Genomic DNA, 21,321 nt, shown 5'->3' with positions numbered 1-21,321 from the left:
ACAGTATTCAAAACAAGCTCTTCTTGCCTAAGACCTAAGACATAACAGACCCAATATGCCTCCCCTCCCTGGGCCTACCAATGTCCAATTTTCCTTCCTCACTCCACCCCTTTGAACATGCGAGACCCGCGCTGTTCACAGATAATCAACATCCACATCCCCGTAATCTTCTGGCTGAAAGTGTAATGAGGTGAAGTGGACCGATGGTGGTTGGATGGAACATGTGTCACCAGCGGAGTTTTGCCGTTGCTGGACACATTGTTGACGACCTGGGGCTGTGGGTCATAGAGCCATGTAGGGATGGGAGGATCATCCACCCGTGGAGCAGGGGGAGCCCGCAGGAACATAACAGACTCTGCCTGGAGAGACAGAACACTAGAACAACACCTAAACAGCAATATGATTAGCAGCAACAATACAAGCAAAAGCAATATACTGAATACTAATGGCCTGAATACCCCAGACAATCCCGGAATCAGTGAGGAGAACCAATTGTCCCAGCTGTACTCAAACAGGCCATGCTCTTCGTGTATTTCAGACATCTGCTTGTGCCCCATGTCCTCCAGATCCTGCACAGCCTGAGAGGAATCAGGGATGTACGTACAACATTCTTTCCCCACTATAGCACAAACACCACCTTTCTCAGCTAATAGAAGATCTAACACCATACGGTTTTGCAGAGCTACCTGCTTATCTGCGGATAATTCAGCTTTAAGTGTCTGATTGGCCACTTTCTCTACTGCAGTCTGTAGGGCAGCCACATCTGTCTGCAGGTCTCCCACTCCAAGGGATGGAATAAACACCACAAACCATTGCTCAGTTCGACTAAGCGACCGTCTGCTGCGTGAATACGCAAGCACAGCCAAAGACATCTGCCCCTTGGGCACTACGCGAATAGGAGGGACAAGATAAGCTAGACAACAGTACCAATCAACTTTACCCTTTGAAAGTGACAAAACAGTATAACCCTGAAGAGAGCCTTTGCGACCACAGATAAATGTAGAACATGGCGGCGTCACTAGCAGAAAACCACCAAGGTCAGAGAAGTTAACATAAGCCTTACAGTGTACAGGTGGGGAGGAAGAGGTTAAATGCTGGGTCTAATTAAACAGTCAGAAAGACACAGTCTCAATCACTGGGATGATAGCCAAGCCATCCTCAGGCAGGGTCACTCCCTCACCATCTTGTTCGTGTCCGATGGACAGGACACAGCAGAATAAGTACAGTTACCAGGGCTCCGTCAGCATCGCATAGCAGTTACAGTCAGTTCCCACACCCACGCCCTGTAGTGTTTGGGGTCCTCGCCCTCCCATGCTTTACAAACAGCCCACGTGATAATTATCTGGGCTGAGCAAACCCATCCCTCTCCTGTTCTAATCATGCCTACTAGCAAATGAACTGTGGTGAAACCCCAGTGATTTGACTTATCCGCCTGAGTCAGATAGAGGACTGGATTGCTTTCAGCAAACTCCTGTTGTAATCGGTCATGTGTGACCCTAAGGGCCTCCTCCACTGCCCGTGACTTAACAGCGATACCGGAAATGCGACATATAGGTGGTGGAGCTGAGGTCAAGGACCCCAGCTCACGGGTTATAAGCCCAGTCATGACGGACAAAGAGCCGGAGCATGTCTGATTTAGGACTGCCATATCATGACAGGTGCACAGAATCCCATAAAAGGGCCATGCCGCAGACGTGTGGGGCATATAATGACAAACCCAACAGTCCGGAACATTCAGTTCGGCAGTCACCGCACGGGCCAAAAGCTCCACAGCATTGGCATCCATCACCTCCCTTTTCCCTCAATCCAGAATCTTTCGTGGGTTTGGCTCTGTTGGAGTACAGTGTGCGACACAGCTGGAAAAAGCGGTTCTCCAGAACATTATAGCATCGATCCCAAATATAACTATCACAACAAAAAGGGTTATCATGAAAAGGCAACACAGTTGTGACCCTATGAGGGGCCAGTCTTGAAAGAACCACCAAGGTCGGACACGCGTCTGTAGTAGGCTTGTTGGACCCATGTGGGGACGTTCGCCACATGAGGGGTCACCATCAGACCTGCCTAAGGCCTAAGACATAACAGACCCACTACGCCTCCCCTCCCGGGCCAACCAATGTCAAATATTCTTTCCGCAGCTGACAGACTGACCATTAGTTAGAACCAGAACTTAGGGTTGATTTGTGCTCTGCGGCCTTTGATGGACTGTCCCTGTTATAAGGGAAACAGCTTCCTTGCAGCCGTTTCTATGTGGACATAGTCTGGTTTCTGGAAGAAAAGGAATAAAGTTAAAACCATGACATGGTTTACTTTTTTGCCGATTTAACCTAATTTAAAAAACTTTAATACTTCTGACAATGGACGTTTTGAAAAGAAGACAGGTTACAGATTTAGTCAGCGTTTTTTTCATGATTCTACATAAAGATTTCAGTGAGATATCAACTGAAATAGACGCAAAAAAAACGCTACATTGCAAACTTATACCAGGCCAGATGGCCGATTTTAGCACATAATGTTTAAGACGTACATACTACGTACATATTGTTTAAACATGTCTCACTTTAAAACCTGCTCTTGTAGCCAGTGAGGCAGTTAACCACCGGCTACTGTGTACTCTCCAGCGTGTCCTGGGTCTCCCCCGGGGCCTCCTCCCAGCCCGGAACACCTCACCAGGGAGGCGTCCAGGAGGCATCCTGACCACCGGCTACTGAGTACTGTGGTTAACTATGTTCAAAACAGCTGTATATCTGCATAACAACGATGGGGATAACTGGGACCGAGCTTTTCCGGCTATGAAACCAGCCTGTCACAACGAACTCCACCTGCACACAGGCACAGTTTTCAGTTTTAAACTAGCAGGTAAAATGTAAAGTAGCTAAAACTGTCCTCCTTGACATAGGCAATGGTGGCTGTCAGTTGTACTGCGCAGTATTTCAGTGCACTCGTTAGCTAGCAACAATTTCTAGCGATTGTGTGCAAAAACGTTATTATATGTTATTATCATATATTACAGCATATTATCAGTAAACTCTCTAACATGAAAAATACATATGCTGGATTTAAAAAAAATCATCATTTGCAAGTTTACGTGGCACAAACATCAACTAATTGCTGTATTCAATATGGCTAAAATTATTACTTTCATATGTTACACGTCGTTACTATAGTTAACTATGTTTAAATATGACACTATATATATTGTTGTGTTTTTTTCTCTCCCTGGCAGTCAGGAGTCAGGAGCCGCTTGCGTAGATCTTCAGATTCAGTTTTTATTACAACAGGGAGGTTACAGCCAAGGCTGGACGCCCTGCATAAGTGTCCAATACTGTACGTTTACACTCATTTTTCTACATTTTCTTATCGTGTAACGATATCTCCTCACTTAAGTATCGTTGTTTTCTCCCTTGATCCACGACTCCTACATAATAAGTTTACCAATCATTTATCTTACTGCTTGGTCACACGGCTGAACATAATTGTTTCGCGACAATCTCTACTCGTGTTTTAAATACCCAGCCGTGAAGTTTTGGTGAACTCAAGCGAATCCCTTCCTTCAGTAGCAAACCTTGGCAGCTTCAGCTTGTTGCACACTGTCTGGCTAGAGGGTTGATAATTTATTTCTCCTTCAACATAGTGATAAGCTGCAGCACTAATAAAGTACATATCCATACACCAAAGACAGCTAACAGATACAGAAACTTAAGCCAAGACAAAATGCTAATTCATACTTGTTTTTCAGCACATTGTGCTGCAGTAGTAATTGATCTGCATTCTCTAAAGATTACAAGCTGACACTCTACGCGGTTTACATCAACTTCCTAATTATTGCATTCTATATGCGTTAAGAAGTGCAAAATAATTATATTCCATAATATAGATAAAAAAATATTTGTCTGTTGACCGCTCATGTTACGCTCTACTCCGATCTTCCGGTCTCAGGTAGAAAATTAGACCTCCACGAAACGAAGGCTGAATAATTAATAATAAATTATTACTTATTTAAAATTATTTATAATAATTATAAATTACATCCGGGTTGTTTACAGATCGCGGGGCATTTGTGAAACGTGTTCTGTGTATTTGCGACGTATTGGCAGGGTTCTAACTCCATAAAATCGCCTCCCAATACTTCCCTTAACCTTAAAATTGCAGCCCCCCGGACCTCGGGTTGTGTCAGCCAGTAAATAACCTCTTCTGTCAGGCTGAGTTATTCCTCCGCAATAAGACAAGGCGTTCTCTTTGATAGTCCGGTCATTTTGTCACATAGATGGTGTTTACGGAGCGGGGAATCAGGCACGGGAGCCGAAGAAGTCGGGTGAACACGGGGTTTATTCAGGAACAACACACTTAGGAGCACAGAACGACGTCAATGACCGGACTAGCGAGAGGCACACAGACACTTAAGGACTTAAATACAGCAAACTAATCAACACATCTAGAAACAACTGAAGACACTGGGATTCCACGCGAGTCAAACGATCGAGGGGGCGTGGCACACACGACACACAATTGGGGTGTAACAGAAGTATATAAAATGGTCCAGAATGAACAGGAGGGGAAAGGAAAGAAGAGTCACAGATCTTGAAAGGTCAGTCTTTAATTTTTCTCAATCCTGCTTATATCACACATGGGTGATTCCTGTTTTGGACCACATATATTTGGCTGTCTTTTCTGAAAATTGGAATGATTGTATTTTATGGTTTAAACATTTTGTCAGGACTATACCATACTTAGCTATGAGGAATGCATGTTTGCCAAGCTCAGGGGTTGAAAATATTATAATTATGGGATGTTTTTTGTATATATTTCTCCAGACGTTTTCCACCCTGTTAGGGACATGTACATGGTAATCACAGAGTTTAAATAATGTACAAGTCAAACAATACTGAACTTTTCTGGGATACAATGTGTCCCTTTTGCTATGATAAAAGTTTCATTCTTCTAGCATTAACAGTTTTAATTTTATGAAGAGTACAATGTCAGAATAATGGAATCTGTGCATTTTTGTCCCCATTTATGTATATGTAGATGCATTATATGTACCTCATTTAACAAAACTACACAAATATACCAAACACTTTCTGTTGTGATTAGAATATTTTTTTAAATCATTGCCTAACAAGTTGGAATAGAATATAACACGGTAGAACCGAATCGGCCTCTTAACAAGTAGATTCAGATTCAACATAGCCAATGATTTCTCCCTTATTTTCCTTCATGTTTAACCTACTGTAACGTCTGGAATAGCATCAGAATAATAATATTCACAAAATAAATAGGAATAGATAGAATTCGTTTATTTAAGAACATTTCATACCAACCAATCTCCAAATTTTTGATTATACCATTATTATTCATTATTAATAACAATACCACTGTAGTAACATAAATAATTAAGAAATACACTCAAATAATAAATCTACAAGTCATTTTAATGAAAATAATAAATATTCTTGTACAATTTCTATTCAGTAGGCTGCATATCCCATACATAGCCTAACAGGGTGGAATATTTCTAGCTAATTTAGCTCTAGCTCTTTGAGTGAGCAACATTTAGCTAGCAAACACTCTACAGCTTATCAGCATTTAAATATGTAGCACCCCCTTCCTGCCTCCAAGGGAGCATAAAAGAGGTGCCCTAGGTTCGGCTCTGTGGTCTGGCTGAATCTCAAAATGCAGTGCCTTCAGAGCTTTACTAACACAATCGTTTATTAATTACAAAAACAGGAAAAGAAAAAGGGCTCACAACAGAAAAGCAAATGCCTGTGTCTATCGCACCACACCGTTGCGATAGTGATCAAAAGAAATCGAGAGAGCTAAAACCCTACAAAACAAAATACCTTAACTGGTATTTTGTCCGGCGATAACCAACCCAGTATACCATTAGCTGTAATATACATCAAACCCCATATAGCAACCCGTATTACAAATGGACCCACGCACACACAACTCGCAACGATATATAACACTATTTCAACATATAATGTCCACGTCCCCTCGATACAAGTTTCAATTCTACAGACAAGAACAAAAAACCGCAAATTACACATACCAGCGTAAGCTAAAATAAATGACAGACATTTATTGACAGCACTCTGTAAACATAAGCGAAATACTCCGGAGTATTCTAATATGAATGCTCTTATGGTGTAGGCCTGGACGAGGCTTGGGTGCGTTGAGGCCAAAACGGTAATGGCCGCTTCGCTCGGAGAGGGGAAAAAAACCGCTCGTTACCTCCACTGGGTTTCAAGCCGGCTCTGGCAGGATTATCCACCAAGCGTCCTCCACGATACAGGAACTCCAACGAAGCCCGATGAACTTTGTGTGTCTCCGGTAACACAAAGCGCTATAGGGATCTCGTCTGTCCGGGACTGCGCAGTCAGCCAAAACTGGCCCGTTTCAGATCAGCCAGTCTACCCAGTGCTTTACACAGGGTTCACAACCGTATAATCTCACCCCAACTCAATATATTTGTTTAATATATTTACTTAGCCATTGCCTAACTAAATAAACTGACACAATACTTTTTCTTCCGTACTCTGTCCAAACAGCGATCTCTCTACCCTCCAGCCGTCTTTCCCCTGCGTCTCTCGCACCTTTTTTTTTCCACCTCCCCGCTTTTTTTCCACACATCCCGCCCCATCTCTCCCTCTGATTGGGGTTCTAACACAGAGTCCCAATCATATTGCAGCCATCCTCTGACTGACAATACAGAGTAAACCTCAGCGAGTGTCTGCAAATGATTTACGGGCAAGCTTCAAATGAAGCTGAACAAACTTAAACTAAGCGGTAAAGCAACAACAAAAATCGATTAAAATATATTACCACGGGCTACAAATAGCTATTTTAAAATTGAGAAAAATATAGGAGAGAGTGACAGTTAAAGCTTACCTTAATCTTCCAGTTGAATTTCCCTCCAAAAACAAATGTAGGCACTTAAGAGGATTCTGCCAGAAGGCACTATATGCCTGACAAATAAGTTCATTGCAAAGAGCATGAGAACAGAAGCATTTTGATACCTCATTTGTCAAGATCGGTCCAGTAGTTCCTGATCTAGAGCTTTTTAAAGGTGCCACTTAGCCGCCTTTTGTTGTAATGCAATTGCCATTAATGAACAAAGAAAAATTGTGATAAGAATTAGAGGTTTGTATTCAAGACACTGCAACAATATGATACAATATATAGTACACTAAACATCAGTCAGTTGCACAAATCCAAAATCATCCTGTCTTATTATACATCAAAATATCTTCTAAAGGTATTTTTCTTACATGTAATTATGATATTTGGTCATACCCATCATTTTTTTTGACCGTATTTTCGTCTGGCAGCTCACGCATAATGCATTGTGTCCTTAAAAGACCCGGGCTGGGGATGCAAGATCCCGCTTGAATTTTGTTGTGAAACTTTGCAGATAAGTAGTTTAGAAACCAAAGAATGCGCCTGGAGGTGAATCTGGGTTGCCTGGGGGGTTACTGACTATTTTTGGGAGGGGTAAACCTTACCTTTAGTTTGTGATAAACAGAACTTTGTGAAAACACCACGGAAATTGATCGGATAAAAATTGTTTTGAAATCGAGGCTCTCCTGTCCAAGATGGTGCCCATCTAACGTAAATTCGTGCAGTGCTAGACCCAAAAAGAGGAAATTTTAGAATCCTACCGATACGCTCTTTTTAAAATGATGACGTCATCATGGGCGACGCGATCGGCGATCGGCTCGAGCGAGTGTTTTAAGTGCCTAACAAATGGTGTCACTTCGTGGAAATGGCTGTATGGATTTGTAATCTTTTTAGGGAGCCAATTAAGTAACTAGAGGCTCACAGGGTGGAAAACGAATGCGGGGACATATAATATATTATATAATTATAGAAAACAAAATAAGTTTCACCAGATTTGTTTCTTTCTCTAAAGGTAGTATACCCTTGTCTATCAAAATAATAAAGAATAAGTTTTGGTTCTTATAATTTTATAGTTTATATTTACTGAGGAAGTTGAATACATTGCATTTGGGACATGCTAAAATGAGCGCATATTCCAGAGAAATGGTGCTTTAAAGAGATGTAAAAAGATAAAAAATGTTATATCTTTGTTAGAGGAATAGAAAACACCTAAACACATAATAAAATAGGTGTGTTATAAATATTTGTCTAATTTTATTAAAGAATAAGAGCCAGTTAAATGCGAGGACATGTATATGTGGCCCAAAACAGGAATCACCCACATACGATTTTTGTATGATGTTTGTATTGTAGCGACTGGAGCACTAGGGTTTGTTACAGGGCAGTCCTCATACCCTTTTCAGCCTCTCTGGGAGTTTCAGAGATAGCGGGGATAGTGGTACCTGCGGAGTGGGCAAAGTGGCGGGCTCCGCACAATGCTATATATACTGGGGGACATTCATTGTGTCTCTCTCTCTTGCTTCTCTCTGCATTGTGTTTATCTTTGAGTTTTGGCGCGGGCTCCGCGGTTCCTGCGAGGTGTGTGTTAGCCCTTGGGAAGGGGCTGTAATCTGTGGAGTATTTAATAAAATACTTTTCTCCTATCTTTGCGTCCTTATTTGGCTGGACCTCCCCAACGTTACTAAATAAAAAAGGTGGTGGCAGTAAATTTTGACAGGGCTCTCTTAGTGAGCACACTTGTTACAGTATATATAGAACATATGTGAGTGTTTAATATATAATATACATATTTGTATGCATTTGCTTTCATTTAGGGATATACACATCTAATTTCTTTCCTTATTGGTATTTACCAATGTGGCTTAACACCACTAAGTGCTCTATATTAAGTGTTGACTTCTCCTGATCGTATAAATCTGTGGTTCTCAAACGATGGTATACGTGAGAGGTTCCTTCCTCTAGTGGTATGCGGAGTTGTCTCCATTTATGCTGTAAGCCATAATGTTTTCTGAGGTGGTACACATCGTGAACAATTTGAGAACCACTGACATACAAAACATTTCTCCGGAATTTCCTGCCTTTTTTCAGGGTCTTTCCAGTGACAATAGTGCCATAATTTACAGCATTTAATTATTTCATTTTGTAAGTATCATCAACAATTGCATGATGTGGAAAAACCGAGTGGGGTTTAGGTTGGGGGGGGGAAACCAAGTGGTTAATCAACATGGCATCAGGGATCACCATATGAAGGAACTGTAACCTCTGGTTTGCTCTGCAGGGAGGTGTTGTGGGACTGAAGAACTGAGACATGAGGACTCCAAGCTTGCTGGGGATTGCACTCCTCTGCCTGTCTGCCATGCCTGCTGCAATGGATGATGGTCAGTTTCCTGATAAAGCCATTCTAATGGTCACTTAAACAGGCCATTGGGGGTCAGACATGTGACAAGCCTGGGGCATTCAGCACTGAATCCAAACAGGCCCCAAATGATTTGTTTAGCTCAGTTTGAGAATTCCATGCATCACAAGTCCTAGTTAAAGGCTGTTTCCCAAAACCTTTGTAACTCTATGATTATCGTAACTTCAGAGAGAGAATTCAGTTTGATGACACTCAGAGAGATTAGGACTCATATGATCATAGCACAGCTCCATGGAATTGTGTGTTCTGTGCTCCACCAGTACATCACAACTTCCTAAAGCAGTGTGACGGACAACACAAGGACTGGTACCAAACTGGCCGCTACTGTATACGGTATTTCAACACGCCACTCTCCTTCTCTGATGCTGAGGTAAAGCCCAAACCGCCCCCCAAGTGCCTCATTTTGTAGTGGTTCTGTAGATGAACCTAAGAATTCCATTCTAATAGTATCTCAATCAGCCAACATCTGTATTGCAGCTATACTGCATTCAGATGAATTGTTCTTCTGTACCAGTTTGCTTGCAGGCAAAAAGCTTCAGGGAGTCACCTGGTCCCTTTGCACGATGAACAAGCAAATGAGGATGTCTTGGCCATCGTGTTGAAATTCAACCCCTCCTCACCACGGACCTGGTTGGGTGGTCAAAGGGTTGGCCAGGTGATGGAGTGCAAGGAGACGTGGGAACGGGGCTGGGACATCCATGTGCCTTGTAACGTTACTGTGACCCAGGGATGGTAATATCAGGCTGGTGACCTGTGTGTCTAAAAGTAATATCGCTCCTTCTCACTCTCCCCTAACAGACAAATAAATTCATGTGGACAGATGGTTCTCCTTGGAATTTCGAGAAATGGGTTCCAGGTCAACCAGACACCGGAAATATTGAGAACTGTGTGGAGATGAATTGGAAAAGTAAGAGAGAAAGGAGAGTGCCGTAGATGGGAGAAGAATGGTGGAGGGAAAGTAGCCAGAGGGAAGCATGGAAAATGGCCATTTACAGAACATTTATTAGAGTATAATATATTGACCAAATCTACTTAATATACTCCTTTGTCCAAAGTGAATTTTTCCAGTAGAAACATTAACTAAAGAACTGACGTCCAAGGCATCTCCACCCTGGACCGTAATGCTGTTTTTATGGAGAGATAAAAGTTTCTGAATTTTGCATACTGAACGTTTCCAGTAGAACTTCAGTAGTGTTTTGGAGAAAATAAGTTGTGTTTAAATTGGCATAAAACACAAGTTTATAGTGGTATAAAGAGGGTTTGCTTCAGCATGTGTAATTTTTCTTTCAGACTTAGGAGAATGGAACGATGAACGGTGCACCAACCAGAAGCCTTTCGTTTGTGCCTTCGAGCGGCAGCACGGCCCGGAACACTGAAATGCTGGAAACAGTCTACTGCATCGCTTTTAAAAATCATGCAACACATGAAGATTCATGCAAGATGAATAAAGAATCGCAAAATGCTTGAAATGCTTTGCTGAACTCATGCAAAATAAAAAAACTATATCAACTGTATGGCTGTGTTCTTGTTAACCTGGCAATATCGTCATCTTTGATACATTATGCAGAATCAGTTATTACATTTTTATTCAGAAATTGTAATACGTTATTGGCAGTTCTTGCGTTAATGTCAGAGTCTGTCTGTTGTCCTTCGTTTTGGCCCCTTGGCAGACCCCTGTCATCCTGCTCATTTAATCATCCATGCCTCCTATCTGACTCCGTTCTCCCCAGTGGTAGTTAGCGTCTCCCATGTCTGGTTTCCCCCTTCGAGGTATAATATGCCTGCCCATCCCTCTGGGCGCCTCCAGATTCTTCTTTGTAAAGAAGAAAGACGGAGGTCTGCACCCAGATTATCGGATCCTGAACACCATCGCGGTGAAATGGTGGGAACCACCCCTACTCATCCACTCTGGGTGGAAGCAGCTCAGGTCTTTACCAAATTGAATCTGGGCAGTGCCTACAACCCGATCCGGATCCAAGAGGGGGGTGGGTCAGTGAACAGTTCTTTACCAGTATCTTTCAGACATTCATGAACAAAGTCCTGGCCGACCTGCTGCACTAGTTTTGTCATCAACATAGACAATATTTTCATTCGCTCCATGCCCGTGGAACATGTTCGTCACGTACGCCAGGTTCTCCAGTGCCTCCTCCCACACAAAGTGTGAGGATCTATGGTTAAGTTCCTGGGGTACCTAATCCAACCAGGAGTGGAGATGGAAGAGGACAAGGTTAAAGCTGTAAGGGATTGGCCAAAACCCCAGATGGTCAGAATCAGACTGTTGATGAATTGTATTTTGCATGATGTACTTTAATGTGATTAGGTACAATATTGTGATCTTTGCCATTCATGGCTTCTCAAGAAAGGTATGATGCATGTATGTACACATCACAACTCTAAATTGAACATTATGATTATTTAAACCCACATTATTTACATATTTCTAACAGATCGTGTATCTGGGTGCTGCCAACAACAACCTGTCAATGGCACTGGCCTTTTCTCAACAGTCAGGTGATGAATTTGGATTTCCTCAGGAAAGTGCAGTTACAGGAACATGGACTAATCTGATCTTTATTGAAATGTCTTTATCTTTGTCCCCCCATAAAATAGTGAAGGAGCCCCACCTTGTATTGAGTATATATAACATTTAGAGACGCTATAGTACACTGCTTTGAACAAAATTTCTTAGAACTACCAGGATATAGTATTTTACTGCTAACTAGACTAATTAAATGCTGCACATTTTTAAAGGCTTCTTCTTCAGATGAGAAGCTATAACAACATGGCTCTGCTTTATATTTTTACTAATATGACTCTCCTTCCAGGATTGAAAGGTTGTGGAGAGACCCGTGGTGTGCCGTCACAAACATCTGCTACGACGTGCTTCACTCACTAGTGGGTGATGGTTTTCTTCACCTGTCAAACACAATGCACCCCTTCTGTTGCCACTACGTGTTTGTGCCTAGATTACAAGCTGCCCTGGATGCCTTTCCAATTGGTTGGGATAACCACCCAATTAGAACCAAGGAAAATTAGACTCCAAATCAGTTATGGGTAATGGGGACTATTCAGCATCCTGTGACTGAACCCAACAGTGAAGAGGTACACCACCTGTTATTGATAACTCTTGTTTTATTACAGTGTGATATTACCTTTATCAGGTCAGATCAATTAAGTTGAACAAGTGCTTTTACTACGGCAGCATGGAGGCGCAGTGGTTAGCGCTGTTGCCTCACAAGAAGGTCCTGGGTTCGATTCCCGGGTCGGCCGTGGGGCATTTCCTCGTGGAGGTTGCCTGCTCTCCCCGTGTTGGTGTGGGTTTCCTCCCACGCAGGGGCGTAGCAAGCTTTTCAAAAGTGTGGGGGATGAATGTGGTTTGTTTGTTAACAATAAAAATGATGAATACAATGACAGAAGGGTACAAAAGGTATTAACATACAAGATATAAAAAGCTTTCAATTTAAATGAGTGATAGTGATACTAAAAACACACTCAGAACACACTTGCTAGACTTGCTAAAGATTTAGAATCAGAAATGCTTTAATAATCTCAGGGAGAAATTATTTTGTTGCTCCAAATATACAGACAACATTTCATACAAACAACATACTGTATATTCAGAACAAAAATATAAACAACTATGTACATATATAAATGCAACCAACAACAACAACAACTGACCAAATAATATATGACCAACTATATCTCTCATTTAAAAGAACAAAAAGTGCTCTTTCTGGAAACCTAGGGAAACTGAACTGCCCGGAACACCGGATTCGCCATTGACGACACCGGCTGGCTGTAAAGTGCGCGTCAACCGGGCTAGGCTCGAGGAGCATCTCAGCCCCAATAACAGCAGTTTTTTTTATTCACAGAACCGGCCAGTATAAGAGTAAGTTTCAAATTTAACTCACTCTCTCTTCGCAGCCTCAAAGACAATGATGGCGTGAATGCGCGATGGCGCTGGCGGGTAAGGTTTAAAGTATGGAACATTCCGAAGAGGGGACCGCGCGCTCCTTCTTCGGTTCAGTCTCTGTCCAGAGATGACCTTTAGATGTTTTTCTATTACACATTACACACGTAACATGACTATTTTCATGTATTTAAAAAAACTGTGATTTATCTACAACTATGTGTATAATACGCCCCCCGCAACAAAAAATGGTGTGACCCAGTTTGCTATATAAAAACAGGGAAGCACAGCGCAAGCCTTTAATTTCCGTTGGTAATTTAATGTCGGTGTTTTCCCTTTAAGAGCGACTTTTAAAAGTTCTCCACATCATTTTAATTGCCTAATTATCCAAATATGTTGCATGCATTGCAGTGGAAAAACTGCTTTGTTTAAAGAGAAAAAGAAGATGCTTTATTTATATAGCACCTTTCATACATGAAATGCAACTCAAAGTACTTTACAATAAAGTGAAATGTGATTTTTAAAAGCTTTTTAAAACAAGGAAGTGATTCTGCTTCTCTGCTATGGGTATAACGTATTCCAAAGTTTCAATGTTGAAAACAGGACCCTTAGTCAACATTGATTCAATGGCTCATTTTCAACATAGAAATTGTTGTTGTTGTAAAAATGTTGATTTAAAGTTGAAGTTGTAACTTCAACCACAAAACAAACTTTCTGACCATAATTCAATGTTGAATCAATAACGATTGCTATCTGGGAAAGTACCTGGAAAACGGAGATGTAAATAATCATAACAACCATAAGTTCCCGCCTCCTCTGCACGAGCTGACCGATAAATCTAACACACCAAGAGAGGCAAGACAGTATGTGATTTATTTATTGCTGTATACTGTTTGGCTACCCTTGAACCCCTGGATCTTTGCCTTATTGTATGTTTTGTTGCATTTGTATTTCTGAGCAAATCTTCAATAAAAAAAAAAAAATATTAAAAAAAAAAAAAAAAAAAAAAAAAAAAAAAAGAGAGGCAAGACAGGCAGAACAGCCAATCATCAGCCGGTGTCATGTTTGAGAGGGAGGGGAGAGGAGAGCTGAAGCGAGCGTAGACACAGAGCGGCCAGAGAAACGGAGGAGCGAATGCGACGGCGTTTGTTCAAAACTGCGGGAAAACTGTAGAAAAAGTGTGGGTGTTGAACCCTCTCACCGGGAAAAGTGTGGGTGTTAAAACACCCACATCCCCCACGGGTGCGACGCCCCTGCTCCCACGGTCCAAAGGCATGCACTATAGGTTAATTGGTGACACTAAATTGGCCCCGTAAGGTGTGAGTGATGCGATTGTGTGTGTGTGACCTGTGGTGTGTTGGTGCCGGCCCAGGGTTTGTTCCCGCCATGTGCCCATACTTACCAAGATAGGCTCCGGTCCCCGTGACCCCAATAGGGATTACCCTTTATGTGTCTGCTCCACCAAATGGTAGGCCATTTAAATGGCGACGCCCTTTTAAATGCGCTGCGTGTTGCATTACAATACTGGGCTGGACATTCAGTTCCATGCTTGGAGAGCATGCAGTACTCAGAAAATACACCAGATGGTACTGTGGTGCAAAAATAGAGGTACCACTGCAGCGATCTCAAGCGCAGACAAAGAATTTTGAAGACTCCCTCCAAGTTGTTGGAAATACCGTAAGCAGATTCGAAAGTAAGTGGATGTTTTCAATAAAAAATAGAGGGGTTATTTAAGCGAATGGTTCACAATAACCACCCCCAACACACACAAAAAAAAATCATGATGCAGGAAATTTTTGTAAAACACTGTGTCAAATGGTAGAGATGCCAGTTTGTGGGTAATTATTTTACTACAAATGCTATCAAAAATATATAAGGATAGCAGTGTTCTATTCATTCTGTTCATGTACAAGTAGTGCTATTTCATTACATTTCCTATAATTTTACAATGTAATCACTGAATTCATTATAATATAATGCAATAAAATAATTATTGCAATATTTTTAGATAGATATTTCATGAAAAGCACCTCAGTGTGTGTTGTTTATATATTATGTAGATGGACACCAGGACATTCTAAGGCAATAGGCAGGAAGCCCTGAACTGGCACTAGTACCTGAAAACCCTGTGCTGTCTGATGCTGAAGGGTGCGCTGATAGTGACGACGACAGAATAGCAGACCCGGATTTCCTTCCCACTCCGATTCTGATGATTTTACGTCCTTGGATGAGGATCAAGACCAGGACGTTCAACTACCACCACCACCAAAAAAAGGAAAATAGCTAACAAAGGTAAAAACTATCTAAAAAAAAAAAAAAAGCTTCAAGTTGTTACGCAAACTTCTTCACTGACAATGAGCAGTGTGAAGGCAGCCAGGATCGGTTTTATAAAGTCGCCCTCTGTCTGAGATGCTGAGGAAGAAGTGTCTCCTTATTCCATCCACTTACAGGCAGAGTGTAGATGACGTAATGGTGGCATACAAAGGCCCACGGGCAGGGAATCTGCGTCAGTACATTGCCAATAAACCAGATAAGTGGGGTTTCAAAGTCTTCTGTCGGGCCAGTTCCTGTGGCCTTGTGCATGATCTCTTTATCAAGGGAAATCCACATTTCTCAATGATGACCTGAGCGAGGAGGAGCAGATGTTACTGTTATAGCAGACCTGTTTTTCATCCATCCATCCATCATCTACCGCCTTCCGGGTCGGGTCGCGGGGACAGCAGTCTAGGCAGGGAAACCCAGACTTCCCTCTACCCAGCTACTTCCTCCAGCTCCTCTGTGGGAATCCCGAGGCGTTCCCAGCCCAGCCGGGAGACATAGTCTCTCCAGCGTGTCCTGGGTCTCCCCCGGGGCCTCCTCCCAGCCCGGAACACCTCACCAGGGAGGCATCCAGGAGGCATCCTGACCACCGGCTACTGTGTACTGTGGTTAACTATGTTCAAAACAGCTGTATATCTGCATAACAATGCAATGCAATGCAATTTTATTTATATAGCGCATTATCACAACATTACATTGTCTCAATGCGCTTTACATTTCTGCCTCGTAAGGACCCCCCAGTGAGTAAGCCAAAGGCAACGGTGGCAAGGAAAAACTCCCTAAGAGGAAGAAACCTTGGGAGGAACCAGACCCAAAGGGGGAGCCCATCCTCCAGGGGCCGGCAGATGAGTCAAACAAACAAGATGATATGACTAAGCTAATACAGGGGTTGAAATATCAGTCTCAATGCAGCGGCCGACCGGTGCAGGCACGGGGTGCTTGATGCACGATGGCAGGATTAATAGAGGCACAGCCACAGGGAAGGATGGCGAGGCATCGCGTGAGCCAAGGGCAGGCAGGTTGGAGGGTAGTTGTCGGAGGTGGAGGTAGTAGTCTTGCAGGCAGCAGAGGGAAGTAAGAAAATAGTGTATTAGCCAGAGTTGAGGAAACCAGAGGCAGTGCAAGCAAAATGATCGAGTGCAATATTCGTGTAGGCTCCGGCAGATCTGGCTATAGCAGCATGAGAAAGAGGGAGAGACAGGCGGGAACACAGGCATGGGGACTCCCTGAACATCAGCACTCTAGTGTAAAGCTAGAGTGACAGCACTGATGCATCAGTTTATCCAAAGCCAATGACACCGATCCCCACCCAGCTCTTCACCTCATACTGTTAGTCTGACTGGGAGAACTAGGTTTCCTATACGCTAAAAATCCCGAGGCGTTCCCAGCCCAGCAGGGAGACATAGTCTCTCCAGCGTGTCCTGGGTCTCCCCTGGGGCCTCCTCCCAGCCCGGAACACCTCACCAGGGAGGCGTCCAGGAGGCATCGTGACCACCGGCTACTGTGTACTGTGGTTAACTATGTTCAAAACAGCTGTATATCTGCATAACAATGATGGAGATAACTGGGACCGAGCTTTTCCGGCTATGAAACCAGCCTGTCACAACGAACTCCACCTTCACACAGGCGCAGTTTTCAGTTTTAAACTAGCAGGTAAAATGTGAAGTAGCTAAAACTGTCCTCCTTGACGTAGGCAATGGTGGCTGTCAGTTGCACTGCGCAGTATTTCAGTGATCTCGTTAGCTAGCAACAATTTCTAGCGATTGTGTGCAAAAAAGTTATTATATGATATTATCATATAATACAGCATATTATCAGTAAACTCTAACATGAAAAATACATATGCTGGATTTAAAAAAATCGTCATGTGCAAGTTTACGTAGCACAAACATCAACTAACTATTGCCTACAATAGGGTTAAAATGATTACATTCATGTTACACGTCGTTATTAGAGTTAAGTATGTTAAAATATGACACGATATCGATTAAAAATACTTACCTGTTGACCGCTGATAGGTGGCGCTCCGCTCCCCGCGCTCTTCCCGATCTCCGGTAGAACATTAGAGCTCCATCAACCGAAGGCTGAATGAGCTGAATTGGACGCTGCTCTCCTCTGGCACCGCGTGCCGTCTGGGAGCTCATCCAATTGGCGTGGAATAACGGTGCCAAAAGTCACGTGATACACAAATATATGTTTCGCCTTGCTGTATACTCGTCAAAAATGTGAAAAATGACCAAATGATGAAATGTTTCTTATTGGTTTTATTCTGTCTTTATATTTGTGGAAGACGCTCTTTTTGTTTTGTTTGTATTATCAAAACGCATCATATTGCTTTGACAGCAGTGCTTTGTATTTGCAAAGCGCATTGTGTTTGTGTGAGACGTATGTTTTGTATTTGTACCGCATTATGTGCACGTTTCCGGATTGTTCGTTATTTATAATTTACAGCCGGTTTGTTTACAGATCGTGGGGTATTTGTGACGTATTGGCAGGGTTGTAACTCCATACTGGGAACGACGTCAATGACCACATTAACGAGAGGCACACAGACACGGACTGAAATACACCAAACTAATCAACACAACTAGAAACAGCTGAAGACACGGGGATTCCACACGAGGCAAACGAGGGGGCGTGGCACACACGAGGATCGGAACAATAGGGGTGCAACACAAGTATATAAAACGGTCCAGAATGAACCAGAGGGAAAGAGAAAGAAGAGTCACAGATCTTCAAAGGTCAGTCTTTGGTATTTGTCTAAATCCTGCTCATGGCACACTTATGATGTTTGTGTTGTAGTGGTTGGAGGACTGGGGCTATTCAGTGTTTATTATAGGGCAGTACTCCTATGCTTTTCAGCCCATCTCTGGGAGTTTCAGAAATGGTGGGGATGGTGGCACTTGTGGTGTGGGCTGTAGTGGTGGGTTCTCCAGAGCCCTTGGAGGATGTGAACTACTGATGTGAACATTTTCTGGTATTCTGGAATTTCCTGCCTTATTTCTAGTGGCAATAGTGCCATAATTCACAGCACTGATAGTCAAGTGTCATTTTGAATCATTGGACATCAAGTGTTGTAACTAAATATCATCTGCAATTGCATGATGTGGGGTTTAATCAACATGGCATCAGGGATTTTCATATAAAGGAACTAACCTTTGGTTTGCTCTGTGCAGGAAGGTGTGGGACTGAACTGAGACATGATGACTCCAAGCTTGCTGGGAATTGCTCTCCTCTGCCTGTCTGCCATGCCTGCTGCAATGGCTGATGGTCAGTTTCCTGAGAGCCATTCTAACAGTCACTTGAACAGGCCATTGGGGGTCAGACATGTGACAAGCCTGGGGCATTCAGCGCTGAATCCAAACAGCCCCAAATGATTTGTTTAGCTCAGTTTGGGAATTCCATGCATCACAACAGTCTTGGATCAAGGCTGTTTCCCAAAACCTTTGACTCTATGGTATCATAAATTCGGGGAGAATTCAGTATGATGACACAGATGAGGACTTGATCATAGCACAGCCCCATGGAATTGTGTTTTCTGTGCTCCATCAGGAAATCAGAACTCCCTAAAGCAGTGTGATTGACAACACAAGGACTGGTACCGAACTGGCCAGTACTGTATACGGTATTTCAACACGCCGTGCTCCTTCGACGTTGCTGAGGTAAAGCAAAAACCGTCCCCCAGGTGCCTCGTGTTGTAGTTCTATAAAATGAGATTCTTGGGTTCAAACAGGCTCACAATCGAAGCCAACATCTGTATTACTGCTATACTGCACTCAGATTAATTGTTCCTGTGTACAGTCTACTTGCAGTCAAGCTCCAGGGGCTCACCTGGTCTCTGTGCACAGTAGCCAAGAAAACGAGGATGTCTTCTCCCTGCTGGGATCTGCCAGCTCAGCTCCACGGATCTGGTTGGGTGGTTATAGGGATGGCCAGGTGATGGGGACACGGCTGGGACATCAATGTGCCTTATTGCTATCTCTGGTTCACAGTAACATCAGGCTGGTGACCTGTGTGTCCATGTAACGGTATCTCCTTCTCTCTCCCCTAACAGTCCAACATCTTCATCTGGAAAGATGGTTCCAATTGGGATTACCAGAATTGGGTTCCAGGTCAACCAAGCTACACCTCACACACTGAGAACTGTGTGGAGATGAACTGGACAAGTAAGTGGTTATTTACAGAACACTTATTGGAGTATAATTCTCATTCACATTAAAGAACAAACTGACGTCCAAGCCATCTCCTCCCTGGACTGTAATCCTCTCATGAGAGGAGGTTCTGAATATTGCATACTGAATGTTTCCAGTGGAACTTCAGTAGTGCTTTAGAGAAACATTGTGTGAAATTGGTATAACATGACTTCATAGTGGTATAAAGAGGGTTTGCTTCAGCATGTATGATTTCTTTCAGACCAAAAACAATGGAATGATGATCTGTGCAGCAACAAGAAGCCTTTTGTTTGCGCCTTCAGGCGGCAGCAGGGCCAAGACTGAAATGCTGGAACGCTCTACTGCATCGCTTATAAAAATCGGGCCGCACATGAATTTTCATGTAAGATGAGTAAAGAATTGCTGAACTTGTGCAGAATAAACTATCAACTGTATGACTGCGTTCTTGTGTAACTGCCACCATCATTTGATACATTATTGGCTGGTACATTATGCAGGAGCTATTGCATTATTGGCAGTTCTTGCATCTGGGTCTGTCTGTGCTCCATTTTGGCCGTCCCCTGTCATCCCTCTCATTTAATCATACCTGCCTTCTGTCTGACTGTTAGTCCCTGTATATTAGTGTCTGCTTCTCCTTTCGCTCCCCAGTCTGGTCAGTGTCATCTGTGCAGTAACCCCTCCAAGTCACTCTGATGGTGTCGCTCTGTTCTCCCCTGTGATAGCGTCTCCCATGTCTGGTTTCCCCATTCAAGGTATAATATGCCTGCCCATTCCTCTGGGTGCCTCCAAATTCTTCTTTGCAAAGAGACAAAGGTCTGCACCCATGTATCGATTACCGGGTCCTGAACAACATCGTGGTGAAATGGTGGGAACCGCTCCTACTCATCCACTCTGGGTGGAAGCAGCTCAGGTCTTTACCAAATTGAATCTGGGCAGTGCCTACAACCCGATCCGGATCCAGGAGGGGGGTGGGTCAGTGAACATTTCTTCAGTCTTTCAGACATTCATGAACAAAGTCCTGGCCGACCTGCTGCACTAGTTTTGTGAACATATACAATTATTTTCATTCACTCCATGCCCATGGAACATGTTCATCACGTACGCCAGGTTCTCCAGCGCCGCCTTCTATGCAAAGTGTGAGGATCTATGGTTAAGTTCCTGGGGTACCTGATCCAAACAGGAGGAGTGAGGATGGATGAGGACAAGGCTAAAGCTGTAAGGGATTGGCCAAAACCCCAGATGGTCAGAATCAGACATCTGTCAGAGCTCAGTACAGCGCATGTTCTGATGAGGAACTTGACCATTCACTGAAATAAAGCACATGCCTCACACTGGATACTGGCTAGTGAAGGGGAGCTTGCAGGCAAGAGGGCATCTGGTGCACTGGGACAGGGTGAGGTCTTCCATGCACCGTGTGGATACTCTTGGCGTCCTCTCTCGGCCGAACCAGATAGAAGACTACTCGTCCTTTGGTCCAGCTGGCCACCCTGCTATGAACTCCGTTCGGTGGGTCCCGGTGTTCTGTCGATATAACTCCCCAAAACCCTTACCTTAACCCAAACCCCTAAAACCTAACCCTAATCCCAAGACGGTTGAACTGC

At 43.2% G+C, this 21,321-nt stretch overlaps 3 protein-coding genes across 6 annotated transcripts in view; 2 read left to right on the top strand and 1 right to left on the bottom strand.

Moving 5' to 3' along the window:
• LOC111853283 (lectin-like) overlaps positions 1-20,154 on the top strand; it is a 50,856-nt gene extending 30,702 nt beyond the window's left edge. The window contains exons 1-6 of one of the 2 annotated variants that reach the window (XR_011981863.1): positions 18,133-18,289; positions 18,725-18,818; positions 19,101-19,210; positions 19,350-19,484; positions 19,603-19,714; positions 19,962-20,154. Coding sequence is in view for 1 of the 2 variants with exons in the window: in XM_072697943.1 (XP_072554044.1) it covers positions 19,962-20,044 (83 nt within the window). In the remaining variant the exon portion in view is untranslated. Of the gene's footprint in view, positions 1-18,132; positions 18,290-18,724; positions 18,819-19,100; positions 19,211-19,349; positions 19,485-19,602; positions 19,715-19,961 lie in introns of those variants that run through there. The other variant, XM_072697943.1, reaches the window with a different exon arrangement.
• LOC140577692 (lectin-like) overlaps positions 1-21,321 on the bottom strand; it is an 80,341-nt gene that overhangs the window by 6,892 nt on the left and 52,128 nt on the right. The gene's annotated exons all lie outside the window — the stretch shown is intronic.
• The window catches only part of LOC111848982 (lectin-like), a 56,822-nt gene continuing 39,813 nt past the window's right edge, over positions 4,313-21,321 (top strand). The window contains exons 1-6 of one of the 2 annotated variants that reach the window (XM_072697941.1): positions 4,313-4,588; positions 9,179-9,278; positions 9,577-9,686; positions 9,831-9,971; positions 10,115-10,223; positions 10,607-10,846. In XM_072697941.1, the coding sequence (XP_072554042.1) occupies positions 9,209-9,278; positions 9,577-9,686; positions 9,831-9,971; positions 10,115-10,223; positions 10,607-10,692 (516 nt within the window). In that variant the 5' untranslated portion in view covers positions 4,313-4,588; positions 9,179-9,208 and the 3' untranslated portion in view covers positions 10,693-10,846. Of the gene's footprint in view, positions 4,589-9,178; positions 9,279-9,576; positions 9,687-9,830; positions 9,972-10,114; positions 10,224-10,606; positions 10,847-21,321 lie in introns of those variants that run through there. The other variant, XM_072697940.1, reaches the window with a different exon arrangement.

The sequence above is a fragment of the Paramormyrops kingsleyae genome, chromosome 12 (assembly GCF_048594095.1).
Source record: "Paramormyrops kingsleyae isolate MSU_618 chromosome 12, PKINGS_0.4, whole genome shotgun sequence".
NCBI lineage: Eukaryota > Metazoa > Chordata > Actinopteri > Osteoglossiformes > Mormyridae > Paramormyrops > Paramormyrops kingsleyae.
This window is presented reverse-complemented; position numbering and strand designations above follow the sequence as displayed.